We start from the raw sequence: 22,221 nt of genomic DNA, 5'->3' as shown, positions 1-22,221 counted from the left end.
CCTTGGAATCCAATGTTTCGGTCAGTCATGCCTGGCACAGGTTTGAGCCCAGAAACCATTCCCTCATTCCTTGCTGCAGGGAGCTCCTTTTCCCTTTGCCAGGAGGAGGCAGAGCAGTGAATACCTCGGCATCGTTGGGCTCCTGGAGAATTGCAGCCTCCAGGTAGAGGATTGTAACAGGCAGGTCACCTTCTTTCATTTTTTTCAGTCCTTCCTCAAAAGCACCAGGCCAGTCTTTGAAGGGATTGTCAGTGTGGAAATAATAACCCTGGAGCAGAGAGATAATGGAGCCGTGGTGAATGGCAAGTTGCAGAGAATGACAAGTCTAAAAAATGCAGTGACTCACTGCTTTCCAAATGGTGTAAACAACCTTTGCTCTCTGGAAATGGCACCAGCTCCCCCCGTGGGATTTCAATGACAAAAAGTGGAAAAAGTCACATCGCCAGGCATTTATGTTTCTGCTCTTTATTTTTAATTTAGCTCTGCAGTTGTACCTAGTGGTGCTTGTGCTGGGCTCTCCATCACAGGCAATGTCAACATCTCACAGTGCCCAATAGCAGAGCTGAACCTCTGAGCCCAGGACATCCAAAGTGGTGCTAAAGAACACACCAAGCAGCTGAATCCCTGCAGAGCTCATAACCTCACAGTTGCTCAGCTAAAATCCTGAAATCCTCAATTAACCTTCCAGAGACACAACTGTGCTGCAAGCACCTGAGTTTATTTTAGTATTCCTTGAAGTTTTGCCTTTTTCTCTTGTCACTGCAGTGTAAAGGGTGTGTGGTAATATCAGCTACATAATAGAAATCAAATTGAATATGGAGTGGAAGGAATGAAGAACAGAGAAGGAATCTCCATAATTTTTATCCTCAGCACTTTGAATGTGCTGGCCCAGGTATTTTTATTTGGTGCTTTTCCTTAAGTGCCTGATTTCAAAAGTGCTCATAAATCCAGCAGTTGCTTTGTGATCCTTTCAGCTGAATTTAGGCTGTGTGCAAGCCTAAACATGTTTCCACTGTGGCAATGTCTTCCAAATCTGCCCCACCCACAGGCAATTAAAGAGGATGAACTCTTTGGGGCAAAATTATCTTTCATGTCCAAGAGTTTCCTTGGGTTCCCTGGAAGAGCTGAGGCTCATCTCAAAGCTGTACTGCAATAAAAAACCTGGTGTTACCTTCTCAATGGTTGAGATGGTGACTTGTCCTGGTGCTTCCTGGTTCTCTGAAATCCAGTTTCTGCGAGCCATTTCTTCCCACTCTGCTTGCATTTTATCCCAAAACTCTGTGTCAGACTAGAAGAAAAGGAGGAAAAGAGAAAATGAACAACAAAACTTTAAAATAAAGGTTTCTGCTTTTTTTTTAAACAACTTTTGAATTTCTTTCTACCCGTGGTCTGAGTGTCGATTTTGCTGAGCAGTATTAATTCTATTAATAATCACATGGACTGAAATGCTACAGCTCCTGTTTGGAGTTCCAGATAATTAAATCTCATCTCTTATATTGGAATGCATTTTGTCAACAGAGCACTCTTTATCTCAGAGGCAGTGTATGTCCTGTTTGAAGCAGGATTTGCAGCAGCTTACACTGCATCTTATTGATGCTAACAGCAAATTGTTACATAAAATTTGAAGGCAATCAATGCTGCAAGTCCTTGGATGAAGAAAAGAAAGAAAAAAAAAAGGAAAATCAACTAAGTGCATATGCAAAAGAATAACAATAGATAAAACAGCTTGAAAGAGAGCAAGCATTGCTTGCTTTGGTATGTTCAGCATAATTTTCAGCTGTGAGAAAGAGAAATGCCAAGCTTAGACAGAGGGTGTTTGTGCAAGGGATGTAATACAAATTGGGCTTTTTGACATAGTGGAGAATTGTATACTCTGCTGAGAAAGGAATCTACAAGAGATCATAGAATCATACAGTAAGATTAATATTCAGCTCAAAGATGAGGGAAAAATGCTCATACAAGGGAAGGAGAAATTATGAAAAACAGATGAGATTTAGGACAAGGAATGAGATTAGCAACGACCAGAAGGAGGGAACAACTGTGGCTACTAGGAAAGGATGCCAAGAAACAGAAATAGAATTATGGAAGGGGAGAAGCCAAATTAAGGTGCTACTTTTTCAGCCTCCACACACTAGTCATGGGACTCTGAGGAGGAGATCCATGGCAGAGTATTTGCAGAGCACTACCAGCCTTTCCAAAATTCTCCAGTTCCTACAAGGACATGGCCAGTGTTTCAGTGAGCTGACAGCACTGGGGGCACAGTTTCTCAGCTTATTTATATCAAAGACAACAGCACAAATATATCTATTGAGATTTAGACAGAACCATTTGAGAGCAAGGTGCTAATCAAAATTAATTGAAGGTTTTGTGAACTGCTCCAGATAGTTTTGTGTGAGGGTTTGTTATAAGGCTAACAGCTTTGGTGCAGCTCCACAGCCAGGCATGACTGGAAAAATAGAGCTTAAAATGTGATTGCATGGCTTGCTGTAAACCTCCTTAGGTGCTGGGGAAAAGGAAAGCAAACTGTCCTCCATTCAGGAAGAAATTCAGGATTGTCTGAATCATGCAACTATTGGATCTGTGAAGGTTTCTGCTATGCTCCTCTGTGCAAAAGGAAATAAGTTGGGAATCATTCCCTCTTGGAGAGGAGATTTCACTCCAGGTAACAGCAGTGAACTGCCCCCGACCACTCTGTTGCACCACTTCAGAATTTGCTCTCATTCCAGACTTGAAGAAAATACTTTCATATAAAGAGTTGTGAGATTGCACTGAAATGTCCATTTAGGGTCTGAAAAGGCTGGGAGCATGAATCAGATCATTCCCTCTTTAACTCTTAGCAGCCATGACCAGAGGCAATTGAACCCCCAAAAAGATCCTATTCGACAGATGCTTCCATCAACTGATTCTCATTCAGTGCAAATCTGCCCAGCACTGAAATAAAAATTATGTGATCATGTTTAACTAGCAGTAAATTTGAGATTCAGCATGAGGTAAAGATGTGAAAATTTTCCTTTCCTTCAGATAAAAATTAATACAAGTACTGAAAACTAATCAGTAATGGCCTTATTTAGCCAGATTAATTTATAGAAATAATTATATAATATATAATATGTTATATATAATATATAATATATAATATATAATATATAATATATAATATATAATATATAATATATAATATATAATATATAATATATAATATATAATATATATAATATAATATATAATATTATATAGGTATTATATATTATATATTATATATTATATATTATATATTATATATTAATATATAATTATTTATATATTATATATTTATAATTCTCACAGAAGTTCACTCCATGTAAAAACCCAGTGAATTGCTGTGCACTCAAGTAGGTGCCCTGAATTTGCATTTACAGAGTCAAAGGATGGGGGAAATGCAATGAGACCAGCTTTGCTGTAATCTCTCTCAGCTCATCCTGCACTCCTTGGACACAGGACCCAGAGTGACTTTGTAGGGATAAGGGGAGGTTTGGGCCAGGCAGAATTCTGAGGATGTTCAGCACGAGGGGTGTCTGAAACAGCCACAGCAAAGCTGCCCTGAGCACCTGGGCCAGGCTCTGACCCAATGCTGGTACCAATGTCAACGGCAGAGCAGTTCAGTGTCCTTGAGGAGGAGAATTGTAAATATTACAATTGTAAATATTGGAAATATTACAGTCTTTGCTGGAGGCCTAAGTCTATTTCAGCTGCCTTTAGCAATTTTTTCATTGACTTCAGTGGCAGGAGGGTTAAATTAATATTGAGCCTTTCTGAAACCTGGCTTTGGATCAAGGCTCCTAGGTCTAATTTTAGCTCCATTTGCTACACCACCAGTGCCAATTAACCTCATTTCAATGTTTTTGCCACCTTAAGGCTGGCAAAGTACTTTGGATAAACCAAGAGTTTTCAGCCCAGTTGAACACATTTAACACATTCTCAGATCATCTGCAGCAGTTAAGAGGAATGACAACCAGGAAAAATGTTCATACCATCTGACTTCTTCCAAGCAGAAAATTCTGCATTTTGTCAAAAAGGCTATTTTTACTCTTTGTATTTAAAAATATGCTGAAGCAGTTAAACAAATGGGAGGCAAAATATTCCCAGGCTCTTTATTTCCTATGATCCAATGAAAGAGGACAGGAGAAGTATTTATAAATTTACCTATTGTCATAATTTCTGGAATTTTGCCTGTCCTGTATTGCCAAAAATTAATTTGAAATATAGCTCACTGACCAATGCATGAGCAAGGTTCTGTCATTGTTCTCTGAATTACTGCATTACCAAACTCTTTGATGTGAAAAACCCAGTAAGTTAAACTTGTATGCTTAAATAGGTAAAATTTCCTTAGCTGATATCTTCTTGAAACAAAATCTGAAAATTTTACTGAGGTTTAGAGATAAAAAATGTTTATCAAGGCAAAGATTCCCACTGTGTTTTGAAAGAATATAAAATGAAATGCATCTGAATGACTCAAGTTCCTGGTTCCTAATTTAACATATGGTTTGGCCAGTTTTAGGCCTATCCAAAGAAATGTCTAAATAGTGAGACAGGAATATTGTAGGTACAGAAAGGATCCAACCAGCACTCATGGGAACCACAAAGCTGATGGTCCTGGAATGTGTTTTCCTAGGCTAGAACAAATTAATCCCATCTTTTTCCTCCTATTGTCACATAATTTAGCTGTAATGTGCTCTGATGCTTCAGAGCAGTACATTATAGAGCAGATGGTTCATGTGACATTGTGTTGTAAATAAAATGATGCTGGGAAGGACAGCTCAAAATTTCTTATGCATAAGCTCACAAAACAGTGTGGCATCTGCAGTTTAATCAGAGAAATGTGGAAGAAGAAAATAGCAAAACAGCTTTTCTTTCCATCTCTGTGAATTCTCAGTTGGAAGTTTTTGTACCTTGTTGCTTTTATTTTTATTTATTCTAACTCATCACCGGTAGGGTGGTGGTATAATAAACAATTGTTTTAATGGAATAGAAGTACAGGATGGATCTGAATCCCCATCCTGGCATTTTTAAAAAATTCAAAAGTACATATTTTTGGTGAAACAGAGCTAATTATCAGAAGGATTGTGTTCTTATGGAACTTGGAAAATATTGAGACAAAAAATCATGAGGCAAAAATCAAATCCAATTTCCAGAACAACAGAAAAGGTAGCAAGGTCTGCAAGCACCCAAACACTGCAAGGGAATCTGCCCCCTCTCTAGTAAAAAAGCTATTTTACTCACCACTTTATTCTTAAAAGATTCCCCAATGGCATAGACATCTTTAAACCTTCTTAAGAAAGAATTACCTCACAAATCTTCATTAATCTCAAAGTTTGACATCTTAAAACCATTCCCCAAGCGCTGAGGTGAATACTGGGTGGAGGATAAAGTTTGGTGTCTTCATTTACTGAATTGTTAATTAATTCCTTTCAAACTAGGCCACCAAGAACCTCAGATTTACTTCCTTTTCTTGATCAGTTCTCTGGCTAATCTTCCCACTTGGAGCTTTCCCAACTGAAGAATATTACACAGAAACATCCAAAGCCTAAAAAATGAATTTTTGACCTGTATCTATTCTCTGCTTAAGAAAGAACTAATCTTTCTGAGATGGGTCCAATTTATTTCAATCACTCCAGCTTTCTTACTACTTCATTTTAGCTAGGATGAAAATTCAGCTCTTTTCAGATGCAAATGGAAATAACTGCTCTGTGAGTTCTTAAAGAATCCTTTCCTTTACATTTTAACTACCTGGCCCAAGTTTCTATTTTAAGCAGAAAGAATAACTTAAGGCTGCCAGCTACAGCTGGGGAAACATTTAATTTAATTCTTTTTAATAGCCATTTTGAGAGCATTTTAAAGGATTTTAACAACCTGTCTCTGTTGCCTCAGAACGACATTTTGGTCTGTAGGGTTTTGGGGTTTTTTACAATATATTCTCCTCCTCACTTTACTCTGCACAGTAATTCAATAATGTCTTGTAATCTGTTGTTGGACTCAACTCATATTTCTTACTGTGAGTGTCTGGAAACTCCCCACCACACAAGTTTCTGGCGATTGCAGGAGTTCTGTCATCATTTGCTTAACCACCAGCACTGAGACGTTCAGCATGAGATTCCCTGTGCTGCCTTTCCAACTCTCAGCCCAGCACATCCCACCCTGAGGATCAGCAAGAAGGAACATCTAAAGCATCTCCAGCAGTGGCAAATTGAAAGCAGTTCCCTCCTTTCCTGCCAGGAGCAAATATGTGTGGGATGTGTAACACCAGAAACATCTCCTGTGCCTCACCAGCAGTTGCTGATGAAGAATTTATTTGATCTGTAAAGAAAAAATACCTTCTGCGCTTGGTTTATGAAAGAGTTAATTTACTGATTTTGTGCATTTTAGCTTTGTATGCTGAGACCAGATTTTTTTGTGTGTGCAATTAAATCCCAAGAAACCATGGTAGAAACCCAAGAAATCCATGGTACCTGCAATAAAATCCCAAGAAACCATGGTACCTGCATCTTACCATAGCATACAATGAAAAAACTCCTACAAATCAGATTAATTACTTCAACAAGAAATTCTCTTTCTAGTTAGAAGCCAGTATCAGACTTAGGCATAGTTTTGTTTCTCATCAGCCAATATTAGTCTAGAATAGTTCATTTGTCGACCCTGGAATTAGAATGGTTTATAACTTGAGTTAGAAGAGTATTAAAGTACATGACTAAAATTTAAATCTAAACTCAAACATCCCTACAGTGTTCTAGATGGTTTGGAGACTAATGAGCCTGCAGTGCTGAAAATGCTAAAAATAACCAGTTTTGAGGAACTAGTTTCACAGCTTCATCCTCTGCACCCTAAGAACTCATTTCAGTGGCTGTTACATAATTTAGCCTGAAATTCTGTCCTTGCTGGAATGGAGCTGTCTTGGCTCTTTGTGGTAATGGGAACCTCTAAGAAGATAATGAAGATAATGATGCTTCAGATCAATGCTTATATCAAATTTTGTGAAGTTCTGCTAAAAACCTGTGTTCTGCTTTGTGTCTAGACAGGATCAATTTGGACTAGTGGTATAGGACAACACACAAGAGATGTTTTAGATGCTGGAATTGTAGAAGTCAGTGAAAAAACCCCAGAAGTACAATAGGAGAACTATCCAAATACCTCTATCTTCTCAAACCAAATAGATTTACCAGTAAACAAGAGTACTCCTGTGCTAAGCATTCTGCCACTGGTTGTAAAAATGTGAAAATGGTGCATGGTTGGTGCTTCTGCACAGCTCTGCTTTACAGCAGGTAATTGTGCTGTTCATCAGTGATTCTGAGCTCTGGTTGCACAGGGAGACTTGGTTTGTGTCTGGGTGTAAAGAACTGATGGCACACAATTCCCTCTTTTCCTTGTGGTTTGGAATTGCTGCATTTATGGGGCATTTACTCATTTGCTCTACCAATAAAAATCCAGCTTAAAAACTTGATTATCTCTAATGCTTTTTTATAGCTCAGTGTTTTGGATTTCCTTTTTTTAGAGAGACAAGTTGCTACTTTAAATTAATAGCTCCAGGGACGGCATATTTTCTCTGTTTTAAATAATCCAATTCCAACTCTCCTCTGCTTGTGCTGTAAGATAAAAAAGAAATCTGTAGAACTTCAGCTGAAAATGAAAACAGTAAATGAAATAATACCTCAACAGCTGCCTTTGCTCTTTCAAATTCCTCCTCCAAGGAGTGATTTCTGGAGAGAAGAGGTGTTCCCCAACGCTGCTCTTTACTTGACCGTGCCTAAAAAATAGAAGAATAAATCAGAAAGGGATGATAGACCCTCTGTCACACTTCTGAGTTATTTCCTTAATTGTCTAGAGCCCCAAATGACCTTTTTCTTGGGGAAAACTACTTCTTTCCCTGCATGAATTCCTCTGAATTCTCTTACGCTGTAGCACAGTTCCCACTTCTCATGGGAAGCAGAGAAATTTATCTTTTGTAGATTTTTCATTTCACTCAAGATGTGTGAAAGATAAAGAGACATACAAGAAAAGGCAATGCAAGGCTTGGACTACAAAAGGAGAGAGCTGAATATTTTGTATAAGATTTTTACCTTCCTTGTTCCTTCTGCACTATGACTGTGGTAATGCTTTCCACTGACTATGAGCCAGGAACATTTTTTTTCCCTGCACATTTTGTGGTTTTCTTTCAGGTTTTCTTTTGGGATCACATTGGACAGCCAGGTTTGCCCTGGATGTCACTGGAAGGGCAAATCCTTTTCACAATCAGCATCTCTCTTATGTACCATAATATTGGTCAATCCCACTGAAGCACATAGTAACTTTTTCCCTGTTCTTTTTCTAAAAACATTTCTTTTTTTTTTTACAAAAAGCACTGTACAAAACCAAACAATATTTAAGGATGGCAGAAAAAGCACAAAGTGGCCTAATCTTGCTAAACAAAGCTCTGACTGCTAATCCTTTCCCCAGTGTTTGTCAAGAGGTTAAACTCATTAGCCACTTGTGTGCCCATGCTTCCAATTGCATTAATTTCCCTGATTATATTTCTGATGACTGTACTTGTGATATTAAATTTCTGTGAACCACACTGCTAAAAGACTAATTTTGATCACATCAGACTCATTGAGCTGCCTCTGCAAAAGTTGAAATGGGCTCTGCTGGGATGGAACATCTAACACTCATTTGTCACATGTGATGTATGGTCAAACACATTTCTCTGTGGTTGAACACACACATGGATTTTTTCCTAGAAAGATGACATTCATTTGTCAAATGAGCCCCAGGTTTTCTGTTTTGTACCTGAGGCTTTGGTCTCTCAGTTAGAGAGCAATGAGTGAAATGCACATTGAGTGGATGAAACACATAAGGTAAGCAAACAACAGTACAGCACAATTTCTGTGAGAAGCTCGTGGTGGTGGTGGGAACTGTGAGTGCTCTCCTGTGCTGGCCTCTGGACTCTGCTCTGACAGGAAACTCAGAGTGAGGGAATGTCCACACTGAGGATCTATTGCTTCTGCTTTCACATCTTCTTCCTCTAGTCCATGTTTAGAAAATATTATTTTCCTTTGGTGAGGCCAGGAAGAGATTTCAGGTTGTCATTGAAAACAAATCAAAACCCAGTCCTATACATAAAACAGGTGTTTTACTGATTAGTAGAACTTAGGGCAGAAGAGATAACTGGTTCAGATAATTTATTTGTCAGTGTATCACATGATGGCCTTTGTCTGTCAACACCCATGGAACCAAAATGATGTCTCGAATAAATTTCTTTGAGAAAGTTGCTTGGGTTTAATTTAAAGTTATCAAGAGACCTTAATGTCATCACTTTGTTTGCAATTTGTTTAACTTCCCTCCTTGTTTCTCTTATTAATTTTAATTTCCGTTTCTCTATTACTTCTTTTTTTTCATACTTTTTAAATACTCCTTATTTTCTCTGCAGAAAGATACTGATGATTTTAATCAGGTTTTAGTGATATAAGGACATTTAATAATATAAAAGCATAAAAATATTAAAAATTCTCAATATGAAATATTCAGATTTTAACCTTTTTGTGTCACTTTTACTCTCCCCCTTTATTTTTTATAGCCATCCAGACAACCAAAATTAACCCTTTATTCCAGCACCTGTTTTGCTGCTTCTCTATGCAGAAATCAGGTGATCTCCTGTCTCCCACTAATTATGTTTGCTTCTACAGATTCCTCTTCCCCCAGCACTGCACAGGGAACACTCCCGTTGTTTCAAACTGCTTTCCAGCAGAGTGTTGTAAGCAGAGCCTACATTCTTGCTCTGAAATGTGTGATTTTCCCAGGGACTGTATTGCAATATGTATTTAAACAGTTGCCTTGATCACCAGCTCCTTTTTACATATCCCTTATTTTTGTTTTTTATTCCACTGTTGCATCATATGGAAATCCTCTGAGGAATTTGCTTGCATGTTTATTTTCAGATCAATAACACTGAAGAACATTGTTTGTCTTTGGAATCCCAGAACAATCCCTGTGTGATTACAACTCCTAGTAAATAACTACTGCTCCTGAGCCCTCAGGTTGGCCAGTTTTAATCTGTTTAACAACTGCTTTATTTCACATTGTGTCGTGCCAATTTTACAAGCAGAATATGACATATTAATTCAAAACTCTTGTAGAGTATCACACATCAACATTTATCAACTCAACCTGTAATCCGATCAAGGAATTAAATTTGTTTTCCTTGACACAGGACTCTATTGATAGGCTCTAATTATGGTCCTGGCCTTTTCATTATTTATGACTTGGCTCCTGCAAACAGTTTGATTACTTCTGCTTTTTACCCATTTGTTTCCAGTGACTGCCATTCCTTGGGTCAAGGACAATGCTGTAAATGAGGATATTCAGATTGAGCTGTACTGCAGAAGGGCAGAGAGAGCTTCTAGGGGCAGCACAGAGGGGAAAGAGGACAAGAAGCAGAGAGCTCCCCTCCTCTGCCACATGGCACTCTGTCCCCACATCATCCCCACAGAAATAGATGTTCTCCTCCATTAAATGAACCTTAAAAAACCCACATAAACTGCATTTGCACATAGACAATGCAGAGTTGTACTGTGGGCTGTGACACCCTGAAATGAAGAGCCCCTTGAAAAGCCCCAAATTTGCTGCTTTTTGCTGGTCCAGGGAGAGGGGATGGGAGTGGAGGGGCAGCCCTGGAGAGCTGAAATATTTTAAATGCTCAGGAAAATATTTAAAGAGTTAAAATATGAGCAGACTTTATGCATAGAAAATGGAGCATATTATCTTCCTCTGCAGTTTATAATTTTAAGATTAAAAATAACCCTTCAAAATCCCCCTTTCCCCCCAAACACTTTAGGACATCTCAGTACCAATAAAAGCACAACAAGGAAATTTTCAGAATGGAAAATAAAAGAAAGAACAAGGATACTCTGGGTCAATACAGTTTAAAAGTTAATAATATATAAAATATGATCTGAGTAAATGCTGAGAAGCCACATCCAGTGACAGCCACCAGTGACCACTGCCCATTACAGCCTTCAAACATATTTCTCCTTGTAGTTCAAAGCTTGTCCTTTGGATTTTGTATTGGCACAAGTGCTGGTAAATAAAGGATTTTCTTAAGAAGATTGCATAATTTTAATGAAAATATGACCTAGTTACTTAGCATTTCACTTTGAGGAGCTAAATCTAACATGTCAAAGATGAGTGATGAGGTGATTGGGAAACTGCTGATGGAAAACTGCAGCAAGTTTGACAAGATGAAATCTTTAGGGTATGGCAGAATGTGTTGCATTTGCAAAGGTTGCCCTTAAATGAGATAGACAAGACCTATAGAGGACAAAGTATGGAAAACATATGCTTTGATAAAAGCCCTAACGTGATTTCTCCTGCAAGCAGATTAAGAATTCAGTCAAGACAGATGAGCCTGAGTGCTGGGAGCTGACAACTCTGACAGTCCAAGTGTGAGCAGGATGAAACAGGCAGTGAACAATACCACATTTCCCTGTAACCTACCTAGAATACGAGCAAATTCTCACTTCATTTCTCTGCATTATTAATTTCACATTTTTTTTCTCGAATGGACGACAGGTTTGAAACAAGCAGGTTACAACAAACCGAAACAAAACATGAAATGTACCAAGACAACAGATAAGAAGTTTAGTCTCTGCTTTTTTTTCAAGTTGACTTATTCAACTTCATGGTTTTTTATTTTGAAGTCATTTTACAAAATATTATGGAGCCTTAACTAACTGAACTTAAACTGTGTGAAAAGTGTGGATTTTTGCTTCTGCAGTTATTCTAGTGGAAGATAAAAAGGAAATAGACCTTATAAAGTAGAGATTCACTGAATTTGTAATTGCTTTTACAAAAGCCACAGCATTTAAATCCTGTGACTGTCTACCTGGCTTACACACATTCTTGGTTGAGCACAAATGTGCTGGAATTTGGATCTGCTGGGCTGAGGAACAGCTTCCTAAAAGAGGGTCAGAGGTGCTTCAATATCAGCCCAAAGCAAGTGAGAACACAGCATCCATTTCAAGTGGATGGCACTGTGTAATAGGTGTTCTCCATTACTGAGATGTACAAATCTATTGTAGAGAAAGGAAAGGTATCATGCATTACAATTTGTGTGAGGCTTTCTAGAGGGGAAGAAAAAAAATCCCTGTTTGTACTGTAGAGACAGCAGGGAAGTAAAGAACATGTTTTTGCCTAAGAGAAACCCAAAATGGATCTGATAACTGGGTTCTGTTTCTAATTTCTGGGAAAAAAAAGTATAATCTTAGCATACACATTTGGCACGTAGTGTCTCATTTTTTTCATTTTTTTCCATTTTTAAATGAGGCAATTATTTTTCATTAATTTAGAGATTTTCTATCTGACAGAAGGTTTTTCAACCTCATGCCTAAAAATAGCTGTGGGAGGTGAGAAAATGATTTTCAACTAAAAGCCAATCCACCAGAAAACTCTCTCTTCCCCCCTTCCAGTGGCAATGGCTGAAGTCTTTCAGTTAAAAAGTAAGTAGCAGCAAAGAAGGTGTGTGAGCAGCCTGATCTATCAGAATGCATACATAAATGTATTTGTGTATATTTGTACCTGTGTGTGCATACATGCATGCAACCCTCAGCAATCATTTCCAACAAGACCTGTCCAAGACACAATACAACAGTGGAATTGGGCAAATCTACAAACCTTCAGCCCAGAGCCCTCGGTATTAGAGTTCCTTTTCCAGCAGGAAAAAGTCCTGTGACCACACTGCTCCCCCACCTGTGGAGATAAACTGCTAATGAACGTTGCTGCAATGATTGCTTCCTGTTTTCCTCAGCAATTTCCCACTTCTGGGGGTTCCTGCCTGACCAAGAGACCTGAAGGATTAAATTTAACATGGGTAGGGAACCACTACAAGTCTGAATTTCAGAGCTGGAGCGAGGGGAAAAAGATGATGCTGTAAATTGCAGTTTGACGTTTTTCCCTCTGTACAGGAAAGTCTCAATCCACTGCAGTATTAAACTCTGAATGTTTCAGGTGCTGACATACTCAATTTCATAACCTATTCATTTCAGAGGTGTGTGAAGATATTTTCCCTGATGATCCTGAAAATATCCCATGAGCAATTCTCCCAGAGTGTCAGTGATTAGCCAGTGGGAAGTTCCTCCTTGCCTTTTCATGGTTAACAAACCTACCAAACCCTCTTACCTGTATTGCAGGTGCAAGTTCTAATTCTGATGCTGAATCAGAGTCCAAGGCACTCTTGACATTAGCCAGCTCAGACTGTGATCTGTTTTCTGTGGACCTAGAAATAATGCATTTACACACTCAGCACTAGGACACACTGCCCTGTGTCTTCAGCTTCACAAGCACACAATGATGAATCAGGTTATTTCCTTCAACTGAATTGTTCAACTTGCACTAATACTTAACCAAAAGTGCCTGGACCCTTCTTTGTGCTCTCATACTCTTCCATTTCAACTGAGGCTAGACAAAGACACAAGTCTGTGCCTCAGTCAGTGTCTAAAAATCAATCACCACAATAAAGGATTTCCCTGCATGTCTCTGTAGAATTCTCACCACCATTTATTAAGTAACTGCACCTGCTACTTTCCACACCATTAAAAATTGCTGGCAAAATGGCATTTTATCGTGCACTTGTTTGTGATACATTGTCCAAAATATATGCTTGGACACATTTAATGTCACCATAACAGGTTTAAAATTATGATTTGTTATCAAGCAAGCATCTCTGTGAATTAAGAAAGCCAGGCTGGAAATATTTTTTTGAGGAAAGCAAGACGTTGTACCATAAAATCTCCTTTGATGGAGCTCTGGATGATGTTGATGTTCTCTCTGCAGAAGGGTGGGCCTTGCTACTCCTGTCTCCATGAAAACTGACATCATCCCATTTCTCTATCTGTGTCTGAATATCAACTGAAAAACAAGAATAAATATGAATCTTTTAAAGAAACTACTGCTGAGAATTTTATCTCTGTAAAATGTGTGTTATAGAGAAAATAATGCCACCAAAGCCTATATTTTTATAAAGGTCCAACATAAAGAAATATTGTGCACCTTTCTAGTTGATACAGTATGAAAATATTTGGAAATTCACAACACTTTTCTAAATCTGTTAGCATTCATAGTCAGAATGTCAGTGGAATTCTTGAGTTCAAATCAGTAATTTCTATGTAATTTAAACAAATTGTAAAAATGAAGCCTCTTTTAGAGACTAACATGTGAAAATGACTATGTAGGCAACTGATATTATTTGGTCATGTCAGACTCATTTTGCAAAGATCAGATGTTCAGCTCCTGTTTGAAGATAAAGGTCTCTAAAAGAATTTCTGTGATGATGAATGGAAAATTTGCTGCCTTGGTATAAATTACATTTACCTTGCAAATTTCTCAGTTGCACTGCAAGTAATTTAGTTTGGATGGAACTAAATCAAATTCACCTTTTCCAAAGCTTGTCGATAGATCAGGCTTGGCAGGAAATTGAGCTGTTTTGGGGATTTTTTTTTCAGTCTGTATAAATATATCTCTCTTGTCAAGAATGGATGATTTTTTTCTCTCCTATGCAGAGATAAAGCAGTATTTACAAATATAAATGTGCATTTCTGACACCTGCAGTTCTGAAAAGGACATCAGCATGGGTGCCTCTCATTTGTGTCCTTTACCAATTTTTCATCACACCCCTACAGATTTTTCTACCATTTTACACACCCTGACTAAATTCCTTTTTCCAAAGAAATTTCAAAACTTTATTAGCACACTTAGGGTCAACTTAATAGGTATAATGGCAGAGGCAAAATGAAAAATGTGTTTAAGGTTTGAAGTGCTTCAGGTAGTTTATAATGGGGAGCAAAGGCTACACTGCTGAAATGGGGTGCAGCAAAAATTCTGGTGTTGCTCATTATTTTGTGAAAGTAGCCAGGAGAAACTTGTGCTAAGCAGGGCAAGGGAGCACTGATGAAACAGCTGCACTCTTACCTAAATCTAGAGAAGACTTGTCTGCAACTCTGGCAGCCTGGACTTTCTGCTCAGAATCCACACTGATCAGGTCAGGATTCTCTGTCTTCTTTCTGAGGGTTGAAGCTTTTACGCCTTCAGTTCTTGAAGGATTCTCTGATTTCTTTGCTTTGTTTTGGGTTTGTAAGACAGGTTCACTAAGATCCAAGAGATCCAGACCTGTTGATAATACTTAGAGACAAAATGTTAAAATTCAGTGTTGTTTGAATTCAAATAGCTCACTTTGTAAGATTTGTTTTAGTTGGGGAAAAAAATTACTGATGTGTTTGCATTTGGCCAGAGTAAGTGTGTATTTCCTGGCTAAAGATGATGACCAGTATATTAAAATCTGCCTGGGGATTTCAAGTGCTTAACTGAATGCTGTTAAGTGGATTTGCTAAAAAGGCTTTTCCTCTGAAAATCTTAAAGACATCTGAGGTCTTATAGCTGGGGCCTTCACAGGGTTCCCTCTTTTGCGAGGGTTCCCTGTTCAATTCAGCTTTTCGATAAGATTTGCTTTAATATTAGATTTTTAAAGTCCTGGTCACAGCTGCTTAGGGCAGTGCTGTTGTGCCACAATCCATTTGGGAATAGCTTCCTGGGTGGACCTGGGTCAAACAGGAATGTGGATGTTTATTAAAGTTTTCTGCTGTTGTTGGTGTTTGCCCTTTGGGCCATAAATACTGAATATAAAGTCTAATGCCATTTCTATTAAGGACTGTATCAGTATGGAAAAAATGTTCAATTTCAGCTCTTCTTTTAATATTTGCCTAAAGGGTAACATTAACAATTCTTCAGCATGTAAAAGGTAGAAAAACTCCTTCTTTATCATCATGTAACAGGGCAGGTGTTTTTGACAAATCAATTTGCATTACCTCTTGCAGTGCTTTATCTGTGTTCTTGTAAATCACTGAATTTCATCAGTCTTCATAGAATATTTTTTTATTTTATTATTAAATAAATCTAATTGACACCCCCCACTCCAATCTGATAGATATTCAAGGCAGGTGTAAAATTGACAGGTAAATTTTAAAACAAACACCATTCTTAAACAATCTGAAAGAGTTCTATTCATCCCTGTAATATCTTCAGCTATATTTTTTAAAGGGAAAAATTATTACTTACAATTGTTATCTAATTCAGTATTTCAGCTTTTGTTACTACAGACACATTAATTAGATGTGCAGAAAATCACTCAGCTGTCAATTATTCATTTAATAATTTGCATGGGTGTAAATTTTAATTAAATGTCTTCTAACAAGCCAAGTCCTTTTCTGAGGCAGGAAGAGAGCCCAGTAGGGCTGTGCTGATATTATTGTCTCAGCTGATCTCTCAACAGCATTGATTACCTCTGCACAGACACCAAGGAGGAGTGGGATGATTTCTAAAAATATTTCCAAATGACAATATACTTCAAATAGAATTCAGTATAATTCAAAAGGTTTTCAGGATTCACTCTTAGATGTCATTACCTTCTCTACTGCCTCATTACAACACAAAGAAGGTAAGACATATATTAAATCCTTTCACCAACAAAATGTCTGAACTCAGCCTGGTTTAAGTGTTCTGATATTCCCCCCTTTTTCTCTCTAAAAACTCATCCAAGATTTCATTAAAAAAAATCTTTCTAGAGTAAAGAATGAGTTTGATTAAAACCAGACTAAATATGAGTTTTCCCATAGGTTAAAATTTTGCAAAACCAAATACAGAGAATTGATTCAGACTCATATGTACATCCTGTGAGATTTAAACAAATTGCATTAATTTCAGCCCCAAAGATGTCATTAATTTCACATCTATCTGCTAGAATTGATGTGATTTGAATCACATCAGATTTCCCCATATATGTAATGAACAAAGATTTTCTTCTAACAGGTCAGGCAATCACAACTTAATGCCAGCTTGTGATTTTGTGCACACAGTAACAAACTGAGAAGTCACTTGACAAAAATTTGCCATAGTGAAGCTAAAACTAAAACTATTTTTGTCTAGTGAGGGATAATAAAAAATGTTGTTTACCTGCAGTATTTGATGTTACAGGCCTGGCAACAGCTTCTGGCTTAGTTTCACAGAGAAAGTCATCAATGGAGGGGCTCAGGAGGGGTCTGCTCTCCTGTTGCTCATTCACCAGCTAGCAACAAAGAACCCCAGGTCACAGAGTGTTCTTGGGATGCAGAATTTACAGAAATCAAACATATTCTCACAATAGCATGTGCTTTATTTTTAATTGTGAGAGTAAGATATTGCAATTAGACGATGCACAAATAGCACTGGGATTAAAATAAAATAAGCTTTAGTTACTCTTTTGGGGCAAAATTATCTTGCAGTTTAACAAATCACACAAAGATAAAGCAGCAAGATGATTTTTCCTTAGCAGTTATTGTATACTATTGCTTATAGGGCTACAGTTACAGGGCCTGATGCAGCTCCCTTCAAATCCATGGTGAAGTTGCCCTTCTCTGTCACCAGGATGATAAGCAGGGCTTGTTTTGCTTTTTTTTGAGGTGGTCTTTTTTCCCCCACAAGTAACATGCTTCCCCACAGAACTTCCACAATAGCATTTCATCTTGCAAATAAGCATTAGCCCACTAAACAATGACCTGCTGAGACAGAAATTCTCTGCCATAAATGATATGTGAATGACAGTGGATGGAGCCTGGTGAGTGTATGAACTTCCTGCATGAGCTCTGACTGTGGGAGGACTCATAAAATGCTTTTTATTTATGAGCAGTTTTCCATTTTTATTTGGACGAATGCACTGGTGCTCTGCTACCTGAGAGAAATCTCTGTGTTACAGGCTATTTAATGTATCAGAATTACAAAGATAAATCTGTACAAATCTCAGAAATAAAAGTCTCCTCTTTGCCATCTATCTCTGATTAGAGGATTAAGATCTCAGCTGAGCAGGAGGGATGTCTGGTGGTGTGCCCTGCACTTACATTATCTTAATATCTTAATTTCTTTATCTGAAAAAATGCTTTCCCACTGTTGCCTTTGTCTGGAGGTGTCTCAGCTTTATTTTATCCTCTCCATCTTCTTCTCAACCTTCCGTTCTAACTCTTCTTCCATTGTTGAATTTTTAAAGTTTTCTCTCAGATATGTTAGAATTTTTAAATTTAGGATGCTAACATGGACTAAAACTGGCCAAAAAGGGTATTTACTCACCCTCATGTTTGTTAAATACTGGCTCTGAGCTACTCCAGCAGCAGGATTATCTCTAAAGTTATTACAGCAAACCAGATTAGATTCACTGCTGTTCAGTACTTGATTTCTCTATTGCAAAGCTGCAGCAAAATACTGGAGCTATTGCAATAAGAGACCCACTATTTTGGGTCAAACCTTTAATCTGATATCCAGCACTGACTTGCGGTGCTGCAAACCTTGCCCAAATGCATCTGCCCAGGAGCTCAGAGCTCTGCCCTGAAACACCATGGAAGTTTCCATGGAACACAGAGGAGGGACTGCCTGCCCAGCTGAGGGCAGATGTGGCATCTGAGTTCAGAAATGTGGCAGTGATGCTGTCCCAGCTCCAGATGTGCTAAACCCAGACTGCAGATGCAGCTCACCAGGGAATTCATATTGGGGGAGTTAACTCTGGGTTGCCTGTCCAGGTTGCTGTCTCATTCAATGCACAGAATTCCTGCTTGATTTCATTGGAAATTGCATTTATATCAACTGCACACCTTTGATTTCCATTATGCCTTGGTCTACAAATTTACCTAATGATTATGTTTAGGAATTAAGCAGACCTATATTTTCTTTCTATGATTTGGTGACAATCCTTACTCATGACTATTTTGAAAAACATGTGGATGCCTTAAGAGTTGAGTCTTTTCCAAACTACTTTTAGTATTTTAAAATTTAATCCCAATATCAGCAAAAGATGCTTGTATATATTTTTCTTTTTGCATTCACACAGCATAAAGAAAAGTCCTAGATCATTTGGAGAGGGACAGGAGGGAAAAAAGAAAAAGAATCATTGAAAATATAAAAACTTCTTAGGAAATAAGTTTCTTTATCTGTAAGACTATCAATAGGATACATTATCACATAAGATTCAGATGCTTATCAGGTTTTCCATTACATTCCATGGAAATTTTCTTCAATAGGAAAGAATGGGGGAAGGATGAAATGAAGAAAGAATTATGAGAACCAAAGTACCCAAGCTCACTCATTGCAGACAGTGAAGAATAGAAAGGCAATTTATTGCCCAAACCTGCTGCAGAGGTCAGAGGATAAACTCTGGGAAGACCAGAAATAATGTTAAGAATCAGAGTCATGGAGGGGAAGGAGATAAGACTTAATAAAGAGCTGAATTTTACCAAGGTCTAACTGAAATATGAGGTCTGACAATTTTTTCTCCTTTTCAAAGATGGCTATCATGTCCTTAGAATTTTTTTTCTTGTGTTCATTACATTTATTACATTTTAAGGGAACACTATAAGAGTTCAACCTAGGCTAAAAAAATGAACATTGAGTGGGACTGCAGTTATTCTTCATGTGCACACGAAGGGGGAGTGGTCAGATGACACTGGAGGAGCAAAGTTATTTCAGCTGTAGAGAAATGCTGGCCCAATAACAGAGTTCTAAACTGGGCATGAGAATTAAAATGCTGGTCTGGGAATTAAAAGAGCTGAACTATCACAGCAGTGAACTTTATGAACAGGATTATTTTCTTATTGTGGGGGGACAAAATGCCCACCTATTTAAAATAGCTTTTGCCAAGCCTTCTACATTGCTGTTTGTGATGTGACTGTGACCCACTGAACCCCTCCTCGTCCTGGGTCCTTTGCTCCCATGGCTAAGGACCAGAAGCTGTAGGAATGTCTTATTAAAAGACATTTCATGTCTGTGAAAAATAACCTGCTTTCAATTCAAACATTTTTGTCAAAACAGATTGCAAAAACATGACCATGGCCACTAATTCTCAATAAACACAAACTACCTATGTATAGCAATAGAAAATATTAGAAAAACTATTTTGACATTAAGCAGACATTTAATGATGAATTAAGACTTAAGTTAGAGTGCCATGAGATGATATTTTTTTCTGCAGAGAAGTGGGCAGGGGGGTAGGTTTCTGACATTACTCTGTAAGAAATGCCACTTGTTAAGCCCTTGGTCTCACACTTGGAATTTCATTTTGCTGCCTCATGTACTGTACCAAATTTATCCCTTGCTTAATATTGCACAAGTTATTAGAGTTATATCAGGCATGAATTTGGAGTAGTACATAAAAGATTTATGAGATGAAAACTATGATCTATATTAAACCAATAATTTATGGTTCTCAAGCACCTTTCAGGCTGAAAAATCACAGAATGCCTTAAAACATTCATGAATCAAGGCTGGCACCACCACAGAGCTGAGGAATATTATCTCTGTGTTGCAGATGAGGGGAGCAAAGTGAAATTAGGGAAGTGACCCAGCATCCCTGGGTGCTGGGGAAGCAGCACTGTGGGCAGGAGCTGATCCCACACTGGATTTATGTGCCCAATATCCTCACACACACCAAGTGGTGCAGACTTATGGAGGTATCTCAGTAGTAATTTAGCCAGTGGGTGCCATAAATTCTCATAATGTCTCTAGGAACTTAAATTCTCTCTGTAAGATTCACTTTAATTAAAGAAGAAGCCCACACACTCCTTTAATTGAGGGATTTGTGAAATCTGTGGAGGCTGGTATTTCCTACTACCAACACATCTGAAGACACTCATCCATAGTACAAGATACTCCTAAATTCAAATGAGTCTTCTGGGAACAGCATAGCAGAAAAAGGTGGTTTTCCTACCCCAGTGCTGCCACTGTAATCTTTCATTCCAAAAAGCATGAAAGTTCGTTTTGGAATTAAATTAAGTGGGGCTTTTGGGTCCTTTGGGAGAGATACTGGGAGAGTCAAAAGCGTCTGATATCAGCCCCACTACTTCCAAATATGCAAAGCAAGGGGCATTTAGCAGTAACTAAGGTATGGACCTTCCATCCCATTTCGTATTCTCTCCTACTGCATTCCTGATCTTGATCTGTTTGCAGTGCACAAAGCATGCTGGTTTGTTTCTTTTTTAAACTTTTACTAGGCCATAACACAATGCTAGTCTTTAAGATAAATTATTTAGACTCTAAACTGGGAGGGTTTCCAGTCAGGCATGGGCAGCTAATTAGCACCTATGTTTTGAGCACAGAGTGAACTAGTTCTCTTAAATTAAGTGCCTCAATTCCCTCCATGTTCAATAGGGAGAGATAAATGCCCAGAAAAGCTACTCCAGAGGGAGATTGTGCCTGCCCAATTTAGGCTGTCCCTAAGGAGGCTCTCAAAGGCACCTAGCTTTCCCCCTGCTATATATGGGATTTATTTTAGAAGGACTGGCTCAAAAAGCATCTAAAATTTAGATGTAATTTGCTACTGAAGTGAGTTGGATTGAATTTTGGATTGGATCCATTTTGTTGCCTGAGCCTGACTGAATTACTCATGGCACTAATTTAGGAAACCCCAAACTACTACTGGGTAATCCCCTGTGCAGTTCAGCATCAAAGCTGCTCCTGGGCACTGAGGCTTTTCCCTGTAGTGCCCCCTCAGTGTGTGAGAGGGTGGCAGGGCTGCCTCAGGAACAGGAGCTGCTCCACAAGGCTCAGAGTGAAAATGAACATGGGGGAAGGCAGGAAACATTGAACTCAGGTTTTCTACTGGAAAAATGCTGTATTTGAACTTTGCTCTGAGAAACTTGTCTGCTCTTTGGGTGGCACTGGAACAACTGGTACAAGAGTGAGATTGATTCCAGCAGCTTGTAAGTGTTGTGCTTAGGCAGAGACACCAGCTAATTTCTATCACTGATTATTTTTATGCTACACAGCAATGGTATCCTGACAGACAGGCTCCCTGCACACACCTGGCACGTTGGTGACACTCCCTGGGATAGGAGGAAACAAATCAATCGATTTCTGGCTCTTTCTAAAAACAGATAAATGGGAACCCCGACTTAGAATGTAGGTTATTGTTTTCTAGAGCATGACTGGAAGTATTGGCCTGACAGTCATGTCTGGGGATCATTATCTTGGCAGGATAAGAGCTGGAAGAACTCCTTTCCTGGTTGCAGAGGGTGTTTGGAGAGGGAAGTCCTGACTAACTGGGTAGTCTCGTGATCCAATTTAATTTCATGACTTTTGTTTTTCTTCTTTTCTCACTCTAATAGTATGCTTATAAAGATTTCACAAACAAAACTACTGCTTCACACGCTTTAT

General features: G+C 38.4%; 1 protein-coding gene across 12 annotated transcripts in view; it reads right to left on the bottom strand.

The window, feature by feature from the left end:
- PEX5L (peroxisomal biogenesis factor 5 like) overlaps positions 1-22,221 on the bottom strand; it is a 102,335-nt gene that overhangs the window by 10,715 nt on the left and 69,399 nt on the right. For 6 of the 12 annotated variants that reach the window (XM_074547398.1, XM_074547391.1, XM_074547393.1 and 3 more), the window contains 8 exons: positions 17,005-17,116; positions 14,968-15,177; positions 13,782-13,908; positions 13,180-13,276; positions 12,676-12,750; positions 7,682-7,777; positions 1,172-1,288; positions 125-268 (listed from right to left, as the gene is read on the bottom strand). In XM_074547398.1, coding sequence (XP_074403499.1) covers positions 125-268; positions 1,172-1,288; positions 7,682-7,777; positions 12,676-12,750; positions 13,180-13,276; positions 13,782-13,908; positions 14,968-15,177; positions 17,005-17,116 — 978 coding nt within the window. The remainder of the gene's footprint in view (positions 1-124; positions 269-1,171; positions 1,289-7,681; positions 7,778-12,675; positions 12,751-13,179; positions 13,277-13,781; positions 13,909-14,967; positions 15,178-17,004; positions 17,117-22,221) is intronic. The other 6 variants (XM_074547399.1, XM_074547400.1, XM_074547394.1 and 3 more) reach the window with 3 other exon arrangements.

This window comes from Zonotrichia albicollis, chromosome 9, assembly GCF_047830755.1.
Source record: "Zonotrichia albicollis isolate bZonAlb1 chromosome 9, bZonAlb1.hap1, whole genome shotgun sequence".
Classification (NCBI taxonomy): domain Eukaryota; kingdom Metazoa; phylum Chordata; class Aves; order Passeriformes; family Passerellidae; genus Zonotrichia; species Zonotrichia albicollis.
This window is presented reverse-complemented; position numbering and strand designations above follow the sequence as displayed.